The 22,865-nt window shown below is 35.8% G+C and overlaps 1 protein-coding gene across 2 annotated transcripts in view; it reads left to right on the top strand.

The window, feature by feature from the left end:
• The window catches only part of ZFPM2 (zinc finger protein, FOG family member 2), a 437,784-nt gene that overhangs the window by 113,608 nt on the left and 301,311 nt on the right, over positions 1-22,865 (top strand). For both annotated transcript variants that reach the window (XM_046641568.1, XM_046641567.1), the window contains one exon: positions 911-1,012. In XM_046641568.1, the coding sequence (XP_046497524.1) occupies positions 911-1,012 (102 nt within the window). The remainder of the gene's footprint in view (positions 1-910; positions 1,013-22,865) is intronic.

Here is a 22,865-nt window from a genome sequence, read left to right as displayed (position 1 = left end):
TGCACTTATTCAAGAACAAGTAAAGTTTTACAGCTTCTTGCACTGTGAATACTTGAGTCACTGGCTCATCTCATGGGCTAATCATTTGGGCTAATCATGAAAGAATCACGTCCTATTTATACCCCTTTTTTAAAAGAAATATAACCAAGTTTCAGCAAGCTTAAAGCTGGGGGAGGGGAAGAAAAGTCTTCTTCAAATTACCCTAAATTCAACCCAAAACATAAATATATGTTACTCTAAGATATTTAATTTTGCTTTGCTGCATCCTGCCTCTATAAAAATTATAATTCGGAAATAAGTGAGTTAAGATTTTCTGTATTGAAAGCACTACAGAAATTACATACTGCTTTTTAAATTTACTTCTTATATATAATATTAGTAACTCTAAGAGAAATTTTTATGGAAATGTTCTTTATTGTTTACAACAGTGAACTTTATTATTTATTTTTTTTTTTTTTTTGAGGAAGATCAGCCCTGAGCTAACAACTGCTGCCAATCCTCCTCTTTTGGCGGAGGAAGACTGGCCCTGAGCTAACAGTTGTGCCCATCTTCCTCTACTTTATATGTGGGACGCCTGCCACAGCATGGCTTGATGAGTGGTGCATAGGTCTGTGCCAGAGATCCAAACCGGAGAACCCCGGGCCATGGAATCGGAGCTCATGAACTTAACTGCTACGCCACTGTGCTGGCCCAACCGTTAACTTTATTAATTGATGACTAATGCTGATTTTATTATAAAGCCATAATAGATATCAAAATGATTAGTCGTGTGCATTTGTCAGTATAATGACAATATATGTAACAAATATATCATTACACGTATGCTAAGGACATCCTTCTAGGAGGATTTGAATGTCAAATAGAGAGCTTTAAATATTTCCCTTTCTCTCTGTGGGTTGGTATTTTCCAGGCGATGATGAAGGAGTCCAGGAGACGGCTGAATCAGATGGGGACACACAGTCAGAGAAACCAGGACAAACTGGAGTTGAGGCAGATGACTGGGATGGACCAGGTAGGACAGAAAATTTTAATTTCAACCACCTGTTGCTGCTATCAGGAATTCACTTTTTTCCTTAAATTTTAATTAGGTTGTAAAACTCTTACAATCTCAACTCTGATTTAAAAAAGAAAAATTTGTGTGTACACTGGCTATATGGGAGGTTAAATAAACATCATTACTTAAAGAAGATTTTTATGTTTTTGATAAATAAACTATAAAAACCAGCGTTACTCTGTTTGAAGTCTCCGTCTTTGTTTTCTTTCGTACTCATAAAAGAATTAGTCAGTTCTACTTTCTTTTTATTTGAACAGAAATCTTTATGCTATATACACATTCAAATGAGGCATAATTTAAAGGTTACAAACCAGTAACAAACAATGTTCCAAAGAAATATTCTCTATTTAGTCATATAGTAAGTCATAGATTGAATCTCAATATGTATTTTGAAGTTTAGAAAATACCAACAGATGCTCCCCGTTGATTCACAGTTTTGACAATATTTTCATTTTTATGAATGAAAATTAAATTTGATTTCAAAAATCCTGACATTTATTCATTTCAAGGAAAACAAAAACTGATCAAAATACTCCAAAACACCAATATAATTTTATGTAAATACATATAATTCACAAGAACTCTGTCGAAAAAACCTTTATATTTGGTGCCAAGTAATTTACAATTGATGGTATATTTATAAATGGAGACTGTTGTGTCATGGGGCTTAAGGATATAAGCGAGTTTTGAAAGAGTTTTAGCCATAATTTCCAAAGCAGTAACATTTTTCATTAAGAAAGATCTCTATATTTCAATCACATTTTCACCCTTGCATGACTTTGCAAATTGCTCTCTGCTGTGCATGAAGAAGAGAGGAACTCCAGTGGTAATTTTCTGAAACCAGCAGCTGGAAAATATAATGCAAACAAAAATGAAGAGACAGTATATCTGATTATTATGATGTCATTTCTAATGTTATTCATGATACATACAAATGTTTGTATTCTGTATCCTATAGCATAATGTTACACAAGATTTTGGATCAAAATGTATTATATTTAAAGTACCATAATACCACATTTTAAGAGTTTGAAAGAAAATGCTGACTACTTCTGGCATTGTCACCTCCTTGCATGATGCTTTTGTCTTCTCAATGGAGGGGAGAATTCCCTTGATTAAAAAAAATAAGAAACAAAATCTTTGGAAAATTTTATTTTTTTCTTGCGGATTACATTTAACATAAAAAGAGTGGGTGAACTTTATGTTATATGGTTCTTTATTCATGAAATTAAGTATGTATACGCTATTTAGAATAGTTTTTACATTTAAAATTAGATTAGATTAGATTTGGATATGCCTACTTGCAAAGGGTACATTCTGGCTGCTTTCTCGATGGGGCAAAGTTGGAGGGGCAGGTTTTCCTCTTTGCTCAAGTCTGGGGTCCACAGTGTCCTCTGTGACTTGGGAGTAAGTAAGCAAATTCGGGGGATGGTGAGTTACTGAACACATCATGCACACCCAGTGCCTCTTTTTTCAGGAAGCTTTTCCAGAAATAAAATTGCTTTATTAGCTTAAAAAAAAGAGGCGGAACAAGGTAAACAATGTTGCTGTCATTCAGGCTAAGATTTTTCACTTTTGAGTTAAACTTGTTTTCTGTATCTGATTTAATGAAATTTTTATTTAGTTATGGTCAAAATGTTTATGCTCTTTTATGTGGCACATATGAATATGTAAAAACTAAAGGAAAAATATGTGTCTCTAAGCAGGTATGCTTATGTGAAAGTTCTTTCTTTGTATATTGTAAAATTGGTAACACATTTTTCCCTGCGGGTACTTAGGAAAAAAGGGATTTTTATTATTTTGGAACCCCCTGAATTAATGAGGTTGATTCATAACAAAATATCTGTCGGATGTTTATTTTTAAAGATAGAATATTCATTACTGTCCTTCAATCGCAAGAAAGTATAGGGGATGTTTTTGCACTTTTGCTATTGCATAAATAGCAATTACATCAATATTTTACCCCAGTTTTTGTTATTGGCAAAATGTTATTAGTACTTTCCAGCTATATTAAGGAGAGAAAATTGTCCAGGTTTTAGTGACAGCTTCCAAACATGTTAGAATATCAACTCTGGATTCCAAGAGTTTAGGCTCAAATTCTGGATTTGCCTTTCACTGCTGGGTGATTTTTGGTGATTTTTGCTTAATCTCTCTGTGCTTATATTCTCATTTGTAAAATATAGAAAATAATACTAATACTTCTTAGGGATTTTGTGAGAATTAAATCAGATCATGCATATAAAATGCTAATGATCATTACTATATGGCTTGGGCATTGTTGACTCTTGAGCAGAACCTTTAAAAATTCTTCTCAGCGTTTTTTAAAACCCAGTAGTGTATGATACGACAAAGGGTAAGCTTTTGAAATACTGAACTCTAGTTTTGAATTTAACCACAAATGATTGGTTAAGACATGAGGTAATAAGCCAGCTGTGATTTCAAGGTCTCCTCATTTTAGAGCCCTTCCACCCAGTCCTGATAGTCACCCTAAGATAGACAGTTTTCTCTAAAAATAGAACCGAATCAAAGGACAAGGCAATTATCTAAAGAATTTGAGGCAGAGAGCTGACATCATTTAAGATGGATCAGGATTTATCTTATTTTTAAAGAGTTTGATTGAAGACGACTCCACAACCTTTCTTGATGGCTCAATTCAACAATGAATCAACTTCTGTCTGAAGTGTTCTATTTTTATCAAATGCAAATTCCACAGTGCATAGTTTTTTTCCTTATTTGTTATTCAACTGAAAGGTACATTTAGTAATTGCTCACACCTTTGTTAACTCTTAGGATTAGGTGGAACCTAAACAATCTTTAGGAAAATTATCTTACATTTGCAAACATTTCTATGGTGAAATTCTTTAGTGTTTAAATATTTGTGACTCTAAATATTCTTTAAAATCCTATGAATCTTACACTGTTTGAATGGAGAGCTAGACACACACAAAGCCAGTAAAGTTCAGGCCAATGTAAAAGTCATTACCTCATTATTTCAGTATTTCACACCTCTATTTTTGTTTCATTTTTCCTTCTTGCTCTTAAAAAAACTACCCTGACACTACCTTGCATGGAATCTAATTCATATGATACTTGTTATCCCTTCTTCCTATACTTCACTTTCATCATTTCTGTCTTTTTAAGTAAATACCAGTTCTTTTCTTTTATCACCCTTACAAGAGCAAGCTCACCAATATTCGTATACATTTAATTACTTAGTAAATAGTTACTGTGCACTAGTCATTGTGGAAGGTGCTAGGGAGAAGTCCAAAGGTGTACTGTGATGGTGTCTACACTCTCTTTTTGATGCCATTTCTCTTCTTTAACCTTCTTTAATCATTCATGTATTGTAGTTAGGTCACTGATGCAATAATTAAGCATGTCAACCTAGAAATAGAGCATAGTCTAAACTACAGAAGAAAATGTGCAAATTTTAGAGTCCAACAGATCTGTGTTTGAATTCACATACTGACACTTACGGCTTTGTGACCTTGAGCATATTAAACAGCCAGGGCCTCAGTTTCCTTATCTTTAAAATGGGAAGGATAATAACCTGAAACATTGTTAAGAGGATGAAATTGAAAGCGATGGTGTGTAGACAGTGTCTTGCACAGAGCTGGGAGAGTGTGGGGTTTGCCAGATGTTGATGGCTCCCTTACCCTAGCACCTCTCACACTGACCAACAGTTGGGATGTTGACCTTATTTTGAAAATAGTGTTTACATCTCTGGGTCTTCTCTTTTAAGAAAATTGTTAGAACCATACAATCCACGACCAAAGTCTGGAGTGCTGATTTGTGTATTTAGATTTAGAAGGAGAGTGGGGGAGAGAATTCAGATAAATTGTTATAAATTCATCATTTACCTCTATGAAATGAACTTCTTACATCAACTCTAAGAATGCCACCTCTCTGGTTTATATTATTAAAAGCACAGTTACTTCTTTTTGTACTTGGGAATAGTGAATAATTTGATTTCTCTAGTTTAATATTGAATGAATGTAGGTCTTACCATCAACCTTACAGCAGCTATAATTGAAATTTCCAGGAGCTCTAATAAAAGAACCGATCACATTACTCAAATTGTGCAAATAAGTGCATGTACCCCCAAATAATAGGTATTAATGCAAATATACACAGATATAAAATTTTGAGCGAGCGATCGTTTATTAGATTCCTTGACATGGACTTTTCAAGATAAGCATGTACTTTTATTTAAATAGATTTTGATATTTATATGTTAAGCACTTGGGGCATTTCAATAAAAATGAAGTAGAAAATAAGACCTTGTATTGATGATTTGATGAATTAGTGGAATAAAATTAAGAATAATTGTGTATTATATATTACAGAGCATCACAACTTACTCCTAGATTGATAAATGGAAATCTCATTTTCCATCAGAGGAAAATTATTTTTGGGTAATGTAATAAGGGGAGAAAACCAAATATATTTCTTCCATTTATATCTTGGCCCTGACACTTATCAACTGTGTGACTTTGAGTCAATTATTAACTCTTTAAGGCCTCAATGTCCTTGTTTATAAAATGGGGAGAATAATAATAACTACATCATTAATGAGATTTTCTTGTATGAGAAATCTCGTATGAGCTCAGGGCTTCATAAGTACTCAATAAATAGCTCTTAATATTACTTTTACTGTCATTTTGGCAATTGTGCTTTAGTAGCCATTACGGTGCGTTACAGATGATAAGCCCTCATTAAACATTTGTGTAGTGAATTAACTTCGCAAAATGATTTTGCTGTGTAAAAATCACCATAGCATTATACTAACTATGTTCAGTTCAACTGGATTTAAGACATGGCTCCCATTAAAGAAATTTTAATGTAAATAAACTTTCAAAAATTAATGTCTAGCATAAAATCAGATGCGTGTACTTGTTGCATATGGACTAAAAATTTGTCAAGAAATCTATAAAAATTGCCTCGTTCCATTGCTGTTCAGCATTATGGAAACATTCAGATGATGGGGCTGGCTCTGCTTTGTGCCTTAAACTGAGAAGATGGGGAGTATTTTGCATGTAGTGGCATGGCAGCTAGAAGACCACTGTGAGACAGAGGCACACACTAATGACACAGTTTTTTTTTTTTTCCCTCTTTACTAGTCCAGAGAAGGGCTTGGAGATTACAGTTCTGATTTCGTTTCCTTTTTGATTGGGAAAATGTGGTAGATATAAGATCTGGGAAATGCCATTTGAAGTAAATTAACAGAAACCTATGAAACATAGTTAACCATAGATATAGTCTGACAGTAAGAAGAATATTGTGAGAAGCGGAGGAAATCGTAGAATGACTGTGTATTACTCTGACAGTGAATTGGTATTATCTCTGCTATCAGATAATGCAGTTATCATTAATTTTCACATTTGCATTTCAATCTTTGGAAGGAAATGACTCTTGCCGGATGAAGATAAGAGCTCTGTACCACTATAATGAACCATCATTTTATCCCAATGCTTTGTGTCCATATGAAAACGAGGCAGGGAGGAGTGTGTGTGTGTGTACATGGGGGGAAACATTATAACAAAGTGTCAAAAATTGCTACAGACTTTTGAGCCCCTTATGAAACAAGAGGGGGTCAAAATAAATCTTCTGTACTGTAGTTAAGTGGATATCGGATTAAAAGATGAAAGCCTTACTCTTTGTAGAACAGAATGCCACATACGCACAGTAAAAAAGTTCTCTTTATCTTATTTCTTTACTCCAGTTTGCACTCATACAGAATTAGGGCACTCATAAACCCAACCAAAAAAAAAAAACAAGGTAGGTTGGAGGAAAGTATTTAGAATCATTGTTTGGAAAAATACATCTTTGAGTTGAGTTATAAAGAACTGCATAAAATATACCATTTTATTATTATTATTATTTATACTTCTTTAGTTGTATATGAATTGGAATTAAGGATATTTAGATAATGGCTTGTTTTAGAATTTGCAAACACCTAATTTATTTGCACGAGTTTAATTAAGAAATCCAAGTTAAAGGATAATGAATATGAGATTAATTTTCCTTGGACCTTTCTTTGCAGTGACCTTTTTCTCAAACACGCTCCTGGAAAATGAATACAGTGTCAAATTTTGTAAATATGTCATGATCCCAGAAAAATATAAGACAAACCATTCCTTCCATCCTATACCCTGCACTCATGGGAAAATTCCTTAACCAACCTCCATCCTCTCTCTAAAACTTACTGATTGAGGCTGTGTGGATTGAGTTGTGTTGTGTCCCCTCACAATTCGTATGTTGAAGTCCTGACTTCCAGTACCTCAGAAAGTGATGTTATTTAGAAATAGCGTCTTGCGATATAATTAGTTAAGACGAAATTATACTGGAGTAGGGTGGGCCCTTCATCCCAAATGACTGGTGTCCTTATAAGATGGGGAAATTTGGAGACAGACATGCACACAGGGAGAACACTATGTGAAGATGAAGGCAGAGATCAGGGTGGTGCTTCTACAAGCCAAGGAACACCAAAGATTGCCAGCAAACCTCCAGAACTAGCTGAGAGGCATAGATCAGAGTCTGTCTCGCAGCCCTCGGAAGGACCAACCCTGCTGACACCTTGATCTTGGACTTGTAACCTCCAGAATTATAAGACAACCCATTTCTGTTATTTAAGCCACTGAGTTTATGGTACTTTGTTCGGGCAGCCTAGTAAACAAATAGAGAGGCCTGGAGCTAGAAGGGAATCCTGTGGGCAGTCACTTGTATGCTGGCCAGCTATACTACCTCCTGTAATTTTCAACCAATTTTAAATATTGTTGAAACCAGTTAAATATATTTGTGAAAAAAGTTATACTGTTTTTATGGCAATTTTGTTGAAAACTTCAAAAGACTGGATAAAGGAAAATCACTAAAACATTTAGGTGTGGGCAAAACAACTTTTAAGAATTGGGGGTACAATCATAAAAATATGGAAAGAAACTACACTTCAATGGCTTTGCACGTACTTTTAAATCCTCATTCTACTCTAATGAAACAAACTGGAAATTAGAGATGAAGCTTTTGAATGTTGTTTATGTAAGTGGAACACCGGTCACTGGGCTCATACACCAATAAAAGGTCTAGGCCCTACATCAAAAGTTTGATTATTAGATGTGCTTTTGTATAAGTTTAAAATATAATGCTTGTATTGCTATTTAAAAAATAATTCCATGCTTTAACTATTTTGATTAACTACTCAACTGATTGTGTCCAATAATAGGACTTTTACTGTGCTCTTTCCCACTGAACCATAATTCAGCTTAGAATTTTTCTCTACAGGGCATTTCAGGAAGACACACCCAGTCAGTAGGAATTGACAGGAAAAGACATCTTTGCTATCTCTTTTATAACCTCTTTCATTAAAACGTATGCATTAGATATTTACTTTGGCGCAAGGATTGTTGGAATTAATTGTTTTCCTTGACTCAGCATTGTGCCCTGAGAAGATACCTAAAAATATGATTGAATCTTGTATCTGGAAAGTTGAAAGAAAGAAAAACTAAACCTTGTGATTACAGTCATGTGCCACATAATGACATTTCAGTCAATGGCTGGAAGCATATATGACGGTGGTCCCATAAGATTAGTACCATATAGCCTAGGTATGTAGTAGGCTATACCACGTTGTTTGTGTAAGTACACTCTATGATGTTCAGACAACGAATAATTGCCTAATGATGCATTTCTCAGAACGTATCCCTGTTGTTAAATGACACATGAGTGTATTTGTTTTTATTTTGTCTGGTTCAGAAAAGGACTTAATTGGCTCAGAAAGATAAGAAGTAGTGACATACATTAGAAGTAGTTTCAGAATATGGAAAATAAAAGCAAGTGCATAGAGACACATATGCTTGCTATTAATGGGGCACAAATTTGCAACTAGATTACTAGCAGACTCTTTAGAAGGGTAATATTGATAGATACATTAGGCAAAATAAATTGACTAGTTGGGGCAAGCATTTACTTATTCAGCTATATGCTGAGTATCAGCTATATGCAATGCTTTGTGCTAGACTCTAGGACATGGAGCAGTAAATAAGCCAGAGTGGTCTCTACCTCAGAGAGTTTATGCTCTCCCAGAAATTGCAAATCGTAATAATAGTGATTTTTTTTTTGAGAACTTACTGCATATGTGATAGCTGTCCTATAGAAGAATGTAAATGATACCATAAAACCATGTGATGAAGGATGAGGCTAGCCTAGACTGGTGGAAAGGGAGTCAGTAATGACTTCTCTGAGGAACAAATATTTTAATTCAATTTGTTTTTATTTTTTATATTTTAATGTGCAAAGTTTCAAACATACATAAAATAAGAGGGAAGAGTATGATGAATCTCCATGTATTCATTCCTCAGCTTCAAAAATTATCAACTTTTTGCCAATATGGTTTTATCATTTCCCTCTTAATTTTTTTTTCTAGAGAAAATCACAAAAATCATGTCATTTCATCCCTAAGTGCTTTGGTATGTCTCTCTAATAAATAAGTACTTTTGTTTTAAACATAATCACAATACCATTATATCACATACAAAAGACTGCTTAATATTATCTAAAACTCAGTTTATCTAAAAAATTTCCCCAGTTATCTCAAAAAATGTCTTTATGTTTGGTTTGTTGGAATCAGGATTCAAAGAAGGTCTGCATAATGGTTGATATGATTCTTAAGTCTTTTTGAATGAATAGTAGTGTCTCTCCCCTTCACCCTCTCTCCCACATATCTGTTGAAGAAACCAATTTATTTATCCTGGAGTATTTTTCACATTCTAAATTGGATAGATTGCATCCTAGTGGTGGTGTGTAATATGCTCCTCTATCCCCAAGTTTCTTGTAAATTGGTAGTTGAATCTAGATCCTTGAATAAATTCAGGTTCAGTACTGCAGACAACAATGCCACATATACATCGCTGAGTGCTTTCTATTTCATCATATCAGAAGGCACATAATGACAGGATGCCCCACTTATAGTATCAGGTGGCTCAGGTGTTTTCAGCCTGATCTGGCCAGTATAAAGTTTCCCATCAATTTTTCACTTAGTGATTATTGCCAGAATCCATTATATCATTAGGGCTTGCAAAATGGTGATTTTCACATTTTGTCATTCCTTCTGTATTATTAGCTGATACTATTGTCTTCTAAAAATCTTTTCCTCCTCCACTATTTAGTTAGCCCTAAATACTGTTCGTAAAGTCAAGGAAGAATACATGCTTCATTCTTTCTCATTGTACACGAGTTTTCAGAATAGTAAAGAATAGAAAGAGTGGTATAAGACGAGGCTGGTAAAGTAAGCAAAACTCAGACTCTTCAGGACCTATAGTTCATACTGCTGTTATTGGGTTTAAACTCAAGATCCGTGTGAAGTCATGTGATACATACAAGCCACATGCTCATGTTTGCATTAAAAATGAACCACTCTGATTGCTACATGGAGAATGGGTAGAAGGACAATAGAAGTGCAGTAGAGAACACTGGATATATTTGAGGGTGTGATTGCATGCGGCTTGCTCAACTTAGAGTATTTTGTTGTCATTCACTGAGGTGAGGAAGACTGAAGGAAAGGCACATTCGGGAGGAAAGATAAGTTGTATTTTTAATATGTCATTTGTGGTTCTTGTGAGATATCCAAGTAGAGCCACTGAGTAAAATCTTGGTAACATAAGCCAGGAGCTTGGAGAGAGGTCTGGTCTAGAGATGTAAATTGGAGAGTCAGCAATGTATGCATGGCAGTGGAATTCATGCGAGCAGATGAAATTGCCCAGGATGAGAATATGTAAAACAGGGCTTGGACATGAAGCTTGAAGAACTCCTATCTTTAGTGAAGGATAGAGGAGGAGGTGTCATCAAGAGAGACTGATGTGGAGTGATGAGACAACATGGGGAAAACCAGGAGAATGTCGGAGTTTTTAAGGAGGGAGTCATGCCTGGGTTAAATGCTGCTAAGTCAAGACTGAGATTTAAAGACTCTCCGTGAATTTAGTGCCATGCAGATATTAGTGATTTTAACTAGAACTATTTCAGTGATGATCTGGGAACAGAAACCAGACTGTGGTAGGTTGAAGTGGGAAGGAAAGGCGAGCAGATGGAGTCAGCTATTGTAAACAGCTTTTCTTGAGTGTTCTTAGTAAATAAATATGTACCCTATTTGGGTTTCTATGAAATAGTTTATTGATAAAATTATTCATTGCCGTTTACCTCTTATTTCTACCTAAGAATCTATCAAACTTAGAATTTAGGGATATGCTTCCAAAGAAATTTGTATTCTTATATTAAACTATTCTGAATCTACGATCCATTAGCTTTTATAAATTATTTTAAAGTTACTTTTTGTTTTCTGCCCCTACCAGTCTTCAGGCTTTACATGATATATTTTTGTTTTTTAAATTTTATCATTTCAACTTTTATCTTCCAATAACTGGTTTACCAAATAGTTTGTGTGTTTCTCTTTTGAGGTTTACCACTTTTAATATAATTGATATGCTAAATTGGATACCAACATATTATATAATAATTTACTATAAATTTGATATGGGTTAGAGGTATGTTTTCCTTTCTTTCCAGTATGCAAAATGATAACAACTAATATATTGTTATTGTTATATTTGTTGTTGTTTTAACCTCAGGAATACATTTGGATCTTGGAGATTATTATATCTCTGTCTTCAAAATAAACTCCTACACTTGTTTCTAAGACTGATATTTGGAGCTTGCAACTTATTCTTATTCTATTCACTCATAAATAGAATTTGCATGTTTCCAGATCTTGTACTTCTTCCGCTGCCCCTTTGCAGACCCACATAGAATTAATTCATTTAATGAGTTCCAACATTTATTGAAGAATAGCTATGTACCAGACTCTAAGGATAAAAAGATGACTTGGATTCAGTCTACCTTCTAAAAGCTCATAGTACAAAGGAGAAGACAGAGAAATGATGAGATAATTAAAATACATTGCTATGGATTCCGTTGTAGGGGAATGTACAGTGTGCAGTGGTAGCAGAGAGAGGAAGGTCATCTACTACAAAGTGGGAGAGGTGGTGGAAACATGGGTGATGGATCAGCTTGCACAGAGAGAGAGGGAAGGGTTGGTGGTGCTGATGGTGAGACTTACTGCTGATGAGATAATGCAAGCCATAATGATCTCTTCAAGTGATCCCAAGGGCAGAGTGAGAAATTCACATTGGACCCACTCTAACTCGTTATCAATGGGTAGAAAATGTTTAGTTTTCTGCAAAATATAATTCCATTGCATGTGTAGTAAACTTGCTCCCATTTTGCCTGTAGACAAGCTTCCACTTTCCAGTTAGACCTGCCCTACGGTGTCACTGTTACCCAGAAGACATTATCCTTTCCATCACTCTCTGGCCAGAGGAATGCAGAGGCTTTCTGAAAGACAGTGAAAGCAACAGTATCTTCAGGTCACAGATGGGAATTCAGCCTTAGACAAGAGGCTGCCTGCTGAAGATCTGTTACATCTATGAGTTGTTAAAAAAGCAACAATGAAAGAGTTTGGTAAAAGGTCAGCAAAGAAACATAATTGTAATTTAGGCCATTGCCTGGAAATCAGATAGCAAAACAGGGCCTCCAGTGACGTAACTGGTCTTTCCTGGTGTTTGGAAGTGGGGCTGGCTCTTAGAAGTTCTTCGAGAGTTTGAGGGGAATGAGAAAGGACGGCTCAAGGGGGAGAGTTTGAGCTTCTTTCAAACAGCAGAGTCCCTTCCTGGCAGAGTTCCTGTGGACCATATTTTAGGTATACTTAAAATTGCAGAGTGCTGTACATTTTCAAAAATTTGTTTTATTGAATACATTGTTACATACAGAGAAGTAATGAAAATGACATACTGAGTTCTAAACATATATTTGGGTAAATACACAGAGAACCAAAGATCTTTTACGTTTTCATGGCAGAATCTCTTGATGCTCACACGCAGCATAGCATTCATTTCAACTGACACCCTAGGTAAAAACAGTCACAAGCTTTCGTGATTGATTGGAATTTTAACAAATTCTTTGGGTTTTATCCCCCATTACTTTTTTCTTATTAATTAATCAAGATTATTACAACTTTGAACATTGTATTAATAGTGTAAAATAAAATGAAAAGAACAAATATGCCACGATATTCTAATAAAGATGGAAACATGGCATTTCTTACAGAGTTAAGTAGGCTCTAAGACAGACAGAGAATATAAAAATGACTAAGTATCTGAGATTGAAAGCACTTATTTTCAATAAATAATGCATTATTTAATTTTATGATATTTTACTTTATATTTTCTGTACAAAAGCAATACAGTGAAGCCAAAAGAAAAGAAAAAAGAGAAGACATTTTCTGTCAGAGTATTTGCTCTTTCAGTTCCCTCTACCCATTTTTCTTTAAATTAGATGTTTTCCAAGAAAATTACCATCTTCTTGAAGCAAGGATATTTTCCCTTACTCTGGAAATTGAATAAAAGGGGAATGTTGGGTATATAAACAGTAATTATGATAATGTGATTAATGCAATAGTTGTTAAATGTGGTGATGAATAAAGTACAATTTTAAAAATTATGCCTACCACATCTAGTACTAGAGCTGGACATAAGGTGTTCTGCAAACTTTTTTCTGATTATAAAAGAAGTCACTTGAGTGGCCCTTCTTAATTATGCAAGTATAAGACCCAGGGTCTTTCAAACTTTGTCTCTTTGTGCTGAGTACTCCCAGTCTTGAAGATCTCACAGCTTTGAGGGAGCGAAGCGGAATGGAAGGCTGATTTGCATGTATAGCCTAGAGGTTTTCTGGGTGGCAGTCAATCAAACTTTACCACTTTCTCCCCAAATTGGTGCGTTTATTAGTCTACTTGGGCTGCCGTAAGAGAATGCCACAGACTGAGTGATTTAAACAACAGAAATTTATTTTCTTATTGTTCTGGAAGCTGGAAGTCCAACATCAGGGTGCCCACAGGGTTGATTTCTGATGAGATCTCTTATCCTGGCTTGTGCATGGCCACTTTCTCACTGACTGTGCTCTTACATGGCTTTTCCTTGGTGCATGCACACTCCTGGTGTCTCTTCCTTTTCTCATATGGACACCAATCCTACTGGATTAGGGCTCCACCCTTATGACCTCATATAACCTTAATTCCCTCTGTAAAGGTCCTCTCTCCAAATACCCTCACTGTATACAGAATAGGGCTTCAGCTTAGGAATCTTGGGAGGGACACAATTCAGTCCCTAACAGGTTGGATTGGGATGGCCTTAACTAAAGTCCACTGGCAGGGAAAGGACACCAAAGGAAGATTTTTGGAAGGCAGTCAAAGCCAGGGCTCAAGAGTAGGGCCTTAAGTTTTAAAAGAGAGTGTTATTTTCCCCCACCTCTTGTCCTTGAATCTGGAATCCTTTGACCAGCTAACGTGTCCTGGGGTCCTGCTTCAGGGGAGAATGGCTGATCTGAGACGTGAGTGTGAATTAAGTGAACTGAACCTTAAAGCCTAAAGGGGACACCATGGCAGGTTGTACAAGAGCTGAGCCCACTTGGGCATCACTTTGACAGAGAAGGAGAACCACTGTCCTGTGCAGTAATGGTGTTTGATGGTGACACCAAGGAATAGAGAGCAAAGCAGGGGCTCCAGTGGCCTAACTGGCCTGCTTGGAATTTGGAAGTGGGACTGGCTCTTGGGGGTTCAGGAGAATTTGGGGGGAATAAAGAAAAAGATCTCAAGAGGGACAGGCCTAATCTCTTGCCAAGAGAAATTGATGCATGAGGGCGTAGAAGTCATGGAAGAACATAAAGCGAGCCCAGGGAAAGAGGCTGCTCTCTCTACTTTGGGAGACAGGTTAAGGCCTCTTTGCTTTGTGAACGTGGAGATGGTTAATAGATGGAGAAAGAGAAGAGAGGAAAAGACATTCCAGCATTCCATTCAGAGGGAGTATACTCGACCTGGCATTAATATGGAGGCTGAGCCGGAATGAGGAGGGAGATAGGGACTTGCACCAGAGACCTAGACGACAGCTTATTGCAGTCGTTCTGATCAGAATGCACTAGAGATTGGGGTAAAATGAACGCAGTCAGCACCACTTACAAGTATTTGTGTTCACTATGAAAATGGGTTGAAAGTGGTGCAGGAGGAAGGAGGGTTTTCCCCCACCCACATGCCAAGTACAGGAAAACAGTGATGGAGAAGTGGCCCTGGGGAACAGACCAGAAACAGGTCGGCTCCAGAGTCTCTGCTCTGAGCCTTTGGGATACACACACACGCATTTTTTCTGAGCAATGTAGAAGCAAAAGTTTTCTTATGATTACAGGAACAAAATGAATTTTTATTTTACCTTGCAAGGAAAAAAATGCTTTATTCGTTGTGAAAACAATATTTTAGCTATTTTAAGTTATTAAATTTAATGATTATCTTTACACTTTACACTAATTTGAAAGTAAATATGAGATTCTAAAAAATCTTCAACCACATGTAATGTACCATTTTTGACATATTGGTGTAATTATACAAAAAAATTCTTTGATTTTAAAAAACAAGTAGATATTCTTGAAAAGCCCAAATTATTCATTCATTAAAAATCATAATTACATTTATGTGGTACAATTCATTTTCTATAAAATAGGTTTCTCTGGAAAATGGAAATAAATTATTTTAAGCACTCACATAACTGAAGGCTACACCTTTGTGCCAATAATTCATGATTAATATATAATAGAATATTTTGGCACATTTTAAAATTAAATAAGAGGTTGTTAGTTAACTCAGCTTCCTGGATTTTTACTCATTTTTTACTTTTAAAGGTAAATATAATAAAATGAGAAACTAGTTATTAGATATTTTAATAATCCAAAGTGAAGATGGCATAAATAACTGTTACAAAAGTGCATGAAATATTTCAACCGTGGTTTAAAAATACATGAAATTAGTAATACTCCTAATTCCTTTTGGGCGTTTAATATTAAATCTATATAGTTCTAGACATTTCATCCATTGAGCTCATTGATACTCATTTTCAGAAATCATAAAACATACAAATAAAAGTGCTGATAAAGGTAAAGTCAGTAAATCAGGGGACCTACAGCATTTATTTTTCAGAGTATTATTCTCTTGAAATGATCAAAATACAAACTACTATCTAAAATTAATATTGAGGTCATAAAACTCTGCTTTGGGCAATATTTTCCTCTCCTGTGAACTTTTTAGCTTTCCCTTTTTATTCATATCTCTAGTAGCCAATATGTATTGATACTTTACTTTGCGCTAGTTACTGTTGCATGCTGGAGAATGTAAGAGCAACACTTTCTCATTGTTTTCCCTCATAATAACTCCAGCAATATTGTTTCCTTCTTGACCAGTGAGGAAATTCAGGCACAGAAACCTTAGGTAACTTGTCTAAAGTCATAAAGCAAATAATCCCAGAGACTGTGCTCTTCGCCACCACATTTTCTCTATTTTTCACATACTGACTCCTTCTTGATTATGGCAGCTGTTATTTGCTACCATATTTTGACATCCCTTCATCTAACTGGGGTTCTTTTTCCTTTCCTAAAATACAAGCAAGGAAAAATATGTTTCATTTTTCTTTAAAACTGTTTATTTAACTTAATTTATGCTTCAATAAAATTTTGGTCAAATCTAAGACTTCCTTTCTAGTGCACACTTTTTGGTTACCATGTTTAATTCATCTTTATCTGGTTTTGTCCAAAACACACATAATAATCGTAACAACCACCATTCATGGAACATCCTGGCTCCAGTCACTGTGCTTTATTTTACAATTGAGGAAATTGAGGCTTAAACAACTTAGTAATATAGCTGAGAAGTGACCCAGCCAGGATTCCTCTTGAGGGTGGCAATCAATAATTCTGGCAGTGTCCTTTATAGGATGCTCTTTATTCTAGACACTACACGAAGTGATTCCATTTGTTACCTCCTTTAATTCTCACAACAAGCCTGATAGGTTATCCCTACTTTATAGGTTAGGATGTTAAGTCTTAGAATAGGTAGTTTACCTAGTGGCACATTGCTAAGGGGGGACAGGTAGCTTACCTAGGCTCACAATGCCAGCAAGGTCAAGCCTATAGGGGTAGGGGGTCATGGGAGAGACAATCTGAGATGAAAAATTGCTTTCAAATTCTGCTTCTCCACTTAACAACTCAGTAAATTTGGACCAACTGCTTCAGCTTTCTGCCTGTGAACGTTCTCATCTGTAAGACGGTGCTGTATACCTGCTTCATAGGGTTTTGTGAGCATTATGTGACTGAAGCACTGAGAAGAGTGTTGGGCACGGAGTAAGTGCTGTATATGTGACATAAGCATGACATCGTCATCTTGTCCTTATTTTATAGCCAGATGTTTTTTCTGCCTCGAACCTTGCTTCAACCTTGTTTTATCTTCTCCATTAGATATCTTTAGGTTTTGATTGGCCAGAGAAATATGAGTCATTTTATACCTATTTTGCTCAGAAAACCAGTCTTTTATAGGATTCAACATCCTTGATTAGAATAAAACTTTCTGTTGAACCTGAAGTGCTAAACTATTTTAAAAAATAATTTAGGCATTTGGTGTTTACGCTCTGTCTTGTTCCACAAAGGGTTTGGAGGGGCTTATAAAAAACATGAAATATAAAATTATAGAATAAATTAAAAGTAGATAAAGGATAACATGGACAGGAAAATAATAGAGGCAGAGAGAATATAATTACATGGCTATCTAAATCATAGAGTACAAGATCCTTGCTCAAAAAGGGCTCAAAATCCCCACCTCTCTCCTGGGCTCTCTTGTGCGTACTGTTCTCTTTAGTTTTCAGAGGGCCTTCCAGTCTTTCAGAATTGCTTTCCTATCTTTCTTTCCTTTTCCCCTTTTCTTCTTGCTACTTACCTTTGCAGACCTCTGCACACCTTCTTACTGAATTGTTCTCAGGAGATCTCTATTCTCAATCGGTTTTATATCTTTGAATTTTATGGCCCATCCAGAACTGCTCAGTTCACTTTCTGCAGGAGAAATAAGAAAGCACAAAATGTTACCAAATCTTTCCTCCTATGTTTTCAAAAACCACAACACTGGCTACTTTGTATCATGTATGCTTTTACAAAAATTCCTTTTAAAAGAAGTCAAATACATGCTTATCATTATTTTAATAAAACCTCCTCTAAGTAAATGAATTCCATAGAATTGGAAAAAATAAAGTTTGCAGTGAATGCTGTTTGATACTGGTATTCAATAGGGAGCTCTTAAAAAAGGATGCATAAGACATTTTTGCAGTTTTCAATTTGTAAGAAAATGATTTCATTAGAAGGGAAAAGAAAGAGAAAACCATCAGTCGGAATGTTGGAGAATGCAGGCTCCTGATGAGGCCAGTGAGAAGACAAACTAAGTGTACGGATGCAGATTAGGCCTCAGAAGATGAGGGTGTCAAAGGGATTTAATGGTGGGGTGGATTATAGAAATCCATGTAACAATGTTAAATAATTATAGTTCCAGCCGAGATCAAAGCACTGCTGATTGAACGCCCCCAAGCTGTTAACACGAAGTATCTTGAAGGGAAAAAAAAACCCAGCTAGGAGATTGGTCAGCCTGGGCAAACAATGTCTGTGATCTATAGAAGTTCCACCTCTACTGAAGGCCCCAGTTGTGGGGGAGGAAAGGTGGAGGCAAGAGCCTGTAAGGGAATTTCTTCCTCTGGAGCTCCGAATTAAAACTGACTTTTGGAGCTGTTTGTAGTCGGGTTGAAATTGCTCAAAAAATATGTATATGATTAACCTTTTCTTTTGGAGGATAGAGAAAAGACATTTATTCAACTATATCGCAGATGTCAATGGGAAATTCTATAATTGATTTACTTATCCTTGATTTTTCTCTTTGAGGAAAATTTCACTTTCACCACATGTAACGAGTGATGACGGTAGATAAGGTTAACTGAAAAAAACTTTTTTTGTGAAAGATGCATTTATCTGCAGAAGGAGCAAAAATATCTTGACTATCAAGGGAAAGAAAAATAAGACTACATCCGTACATGGGGATTTGTTCGATTTTGTAATGTCCCCAAGACATTATAAAATATGGAATATAGAACAATTGAGATTAGTTATAAAATGAGACAGCCGATTAACCCCAAACTCAAGCGTTTTGGACACCTTTAATGTAGAACTATATCCATATCTACATCTCTGTCTGTCTATCTATGTATTATGTGCTAAAGGAAAGAGAGAAGCATAGTTTATGCATCTTTATTTATCTTCAAAAAATGAAATCGTTTATTATTTTTAAGTCCCTAAAAATGCAAAGCCAACAAACATTAAAACTATGCTTATAGAAATTATACTTCTATATTTTATATTATACGTTTAAAATATATAGTTGACATAAACAGTTGAATTATATAGTTGAAAAGCCAACTATTTGCCAATGTGCTTTGTGATACTCTGGATATTGTGGCTGGAATTTCACTTGGGGAGGATTAAAACAGATATTTCAGTAAGGCACGTGGCATTTCTAGTACAATGGTGGTTTTAAGATGTAGGATCTGTGGAATTGAGCTAGCCACCTCATTTTGAATTATGAAAACCTTTATGTCAGGAGATGAAATATTGATCCAAATATTTGATAATAAATATTTATGCATTGCTTATGAAGTTGATAATGACTTCTGAAGGGAAAATTGCTTTTCAATAGACAAAATCTGATGTTTTTTATTAGGATAATTTAATAAAATTTTTCCTATCAAGGACATTTGCCTAAACATTCAGGTAAGGGTTTTTAAGAATGAAGACTTTCGGCTCTGTGTCTCCTTCTGTTATAGGAAATAACCAGTATTAAAGACAATGCCTCATTAAATCTGTGTGATGAATAGGGTTATCTTCATGGATTTTCTTAGGTAAGGGTTTTATGACATTATATTTAATTCTTAGTATTTTAATTTGAATGTATTTTCTTTGCCAAACTAATTTCTAGTTTTATAGGGTTACAGATGTGTTAGCTGTAACATCTTTTCTGATCTGTGGAAAACATCATTTCTCATCTGTAAAACATTATTTTAAAATCATTTTCCTGTGGTTTGGAGAGGCTGATAAGAAATTATAGAATTAAACTCTTTTAATGAATATATATTGAATATTCTCAAAACAGTTTAAAATGGCAATAAAAATATAAATAAAGACAATTTCTACAAGCTACTAGCTAATTATTAGTCAATTTTACAGTTTTCTACACGTCTTTATGTTTAGGATGTCAGTAATATTCTAAAGCTGGTCTTATATACTTAACTGAATAATTTGGTTATTTTATTTCCATGTCTTTTCATTGTGCCTTTCTGTTTACATGTACACAAAACACTTTTTCTCATTATTATTTTTATAGGTTCTTCTACATCAGAAAATGTTTATCAAACACAAAAGAGGTTCATTAACTGCCCAAGTAACCCATACTGAAATGTTGTCACTTTAATTTTTTTGTTTGAAGTAATATCATTTTACCCCATATATAATTACATAGTTGAGAATAAATGCAAAATGAAATTTGTGTGTGTGTGTGTGAGGAAGATTGGCCCTGAGCTAACATCTGTTGCCAATCTTCCTCTTTTTGCTTGAGGAAGATTGTCGCTGAACTAACATCTGTGCTAATCTTCCTCTATTTTATGTGGGATGCCACCAGAGGTTGCATGATGAGCGGCGCTAGGTCTGTGCCTGGGATCAAAACCCAGGGACCCTGGTCCGCCAAAGCAGAGTACATGAGCTTAACCACTGTGCCACTGGACCGGCCCCATGAAATATTTCTTTTTGATTGCCATATTTTCTCATTTTGAGGAAGATTTTTATTCTAAGAGTACAGGAGATCACATGGCTATTGATTTCGGCATCAAACAGAAATTCTGAAAGTATAATAGGATAGAAAAAGAAAAACCTAGAATATTTATTCATACAAAACTGGGTTCAAATCCTGGTTCAATGTTTGATTGCTTATTAGTTCAATACCCTTGGAAATTTTCCTACTAGCTCTGAATTTTAGTTTCCTCATGGAAATGATTCCTGCCTCATAGATGTGCTGTGAGAATTAAACGAAGTCAAGTCAAACATGGCATTTCTTCCCAGCCATTATGCAGGTATGGGTAGATATAGGACTGTCCTGGGAACTGTCCAACACCCTCCATTAAAGACAGGTGATAGCAAAGTTCGGGTAGAGAACTGGGACCTTGAACCCAACCATTCCTAGGTACATTCCTAATCCTTATACAATTCTTTTTACCAAAGTGAAAAGTAATAATCTTGGGATGAGAGTGATTTTCTCTATTATTTTAGTCTCTGATCATCAGTTTTCTCATTAGCAAATGGGGATGATAGTACCTACTGCTTATGCTTAAAGCATGTCCTAAATAAAAGGAACACTCAGTTTACATATGCCTGGCTCATAGAGGTACTCAATTACTGAGAGTTATTGTTGCTTTTATTATTAGGCCAGTCAAAGACTATTGGTAGTAACTAGCTTTTAAAAATGTTAAGCCCAGTGGATTAGTAAGTCTTTATTGAATTTCCATATACAATGGGAGTTCTGCTGAGCAGTGAGAATAGTGTGGTCAACAAAACAGAAGCAATTGCTGGCCTCATGGTGCTTGTACTCTACTAAAATCCATTTAATCACCATTAAGTTTATCAAAAGTTTTTTTTTTTTTTTTTTAAGTTAGGAAGGTTGACCGTGAGCTAACATCTGTGCCAATCTTCCTCCATTTTGTATGTAGGATGCTGCCACAGCGTGGCTTGACAAGCGGTTTGTAGGTCCATTCCCAGGATCCAAACTCATGCACCCCGGGCTGCCGGAGGCAAGCATGCCAACTTAACCACTATGCCACCGGGCCATCCCCAAAACATTTTTAAAACAGTGTTTATATTAATCGTTATAAAAGTAATACACCCAATGTTTGAAGGACTGTATGGCTTCCTTTTCTCACTTTCTTACTGCCCTTAATACCTACTTAAGGGAGAATCCCTCATTTCCTCGTCACCACTTCCATCTCCACCATCACTCAGATCTCTGTCTTATTGCTCTTTGTTGGCTCTCTGTCACCCCTCACTGCTCTCTCTGGACCATAGCTTTATCCTCTTTGTTCAACAAACCATACTTCTGCAGTGTCCAGGCCTCCTACTTACACCACTCTCGTTACCATTCAGCCGGGCACTTTTTCCTCCACTGACACTTGCTAGTCTCTTGTTTCCCTTAGGACTCTTACCAGTGTTAGTCAACATTTGCCTGCCATTTTCTAGCTTTTCTTCTAGAGGACCTCCATGATCCCTGGCTATTTTATTGTACTTGTGGCCATCACCCCCTGTAACTTCACAGCTACTGCTGCCTGAGGGCTTGTGTCCTCCTTCCCATGTGGCAGCCCTCTTATACAACCACACTTCATTCCTCTCCATTACCTATAATTGTTGTCAATACTCAGAAATTCCTTTCTCTGTTTATCACCATCTATACATTTCCCAGCAACCTCATTGTGGAGCCTGGAGAGCTCTTGGCTTCATTTCGAGTATTACTCGGTCTCCTCTCCATAACCTACCATTTCAGCACTATAGTTCTTAGCACCTTTAGTGGCTTGACCTCTGTGAGTCTGGCTTATCATTGCCTCCCGACGAGGGTGGGGAATAGGCAGTCTCTAGTCCTGCTACTTATAGCCAGGAAAAAAAATAACTTGCATGGATTAAGCGAGCATTTATTATGTACAAGACACTGTGCAAGACTCTCAATAAGCGACATCTCAGGCAATCCTCTCAACATCTAAGGATCCAAGAAAATCTGTAACTTTATTGGCATCTTTGCAAATTTATTACTGGTTATTGTATTTATTTCCAGATA

Source organism: Equus quagga, chromosome 16 (genome assembly GCF_021613505.1).
Source record: "Equus quagga isolate Etosha38 chromosome 16, UCLA_HA_Equagga_1.0, whole genome shotgun sequence".
Taxonomy (NCBI): Eukaryota; Metazoa; Chordata; class Mammalia; order Perissodactyla; family Equidae; genus Equus; species Equus quagga.
The sequence above is the reverse complement of the archived record's forward strand: the minus strand, read 5'-3'. Positions and strand labels throughout refer to the sequence as shown.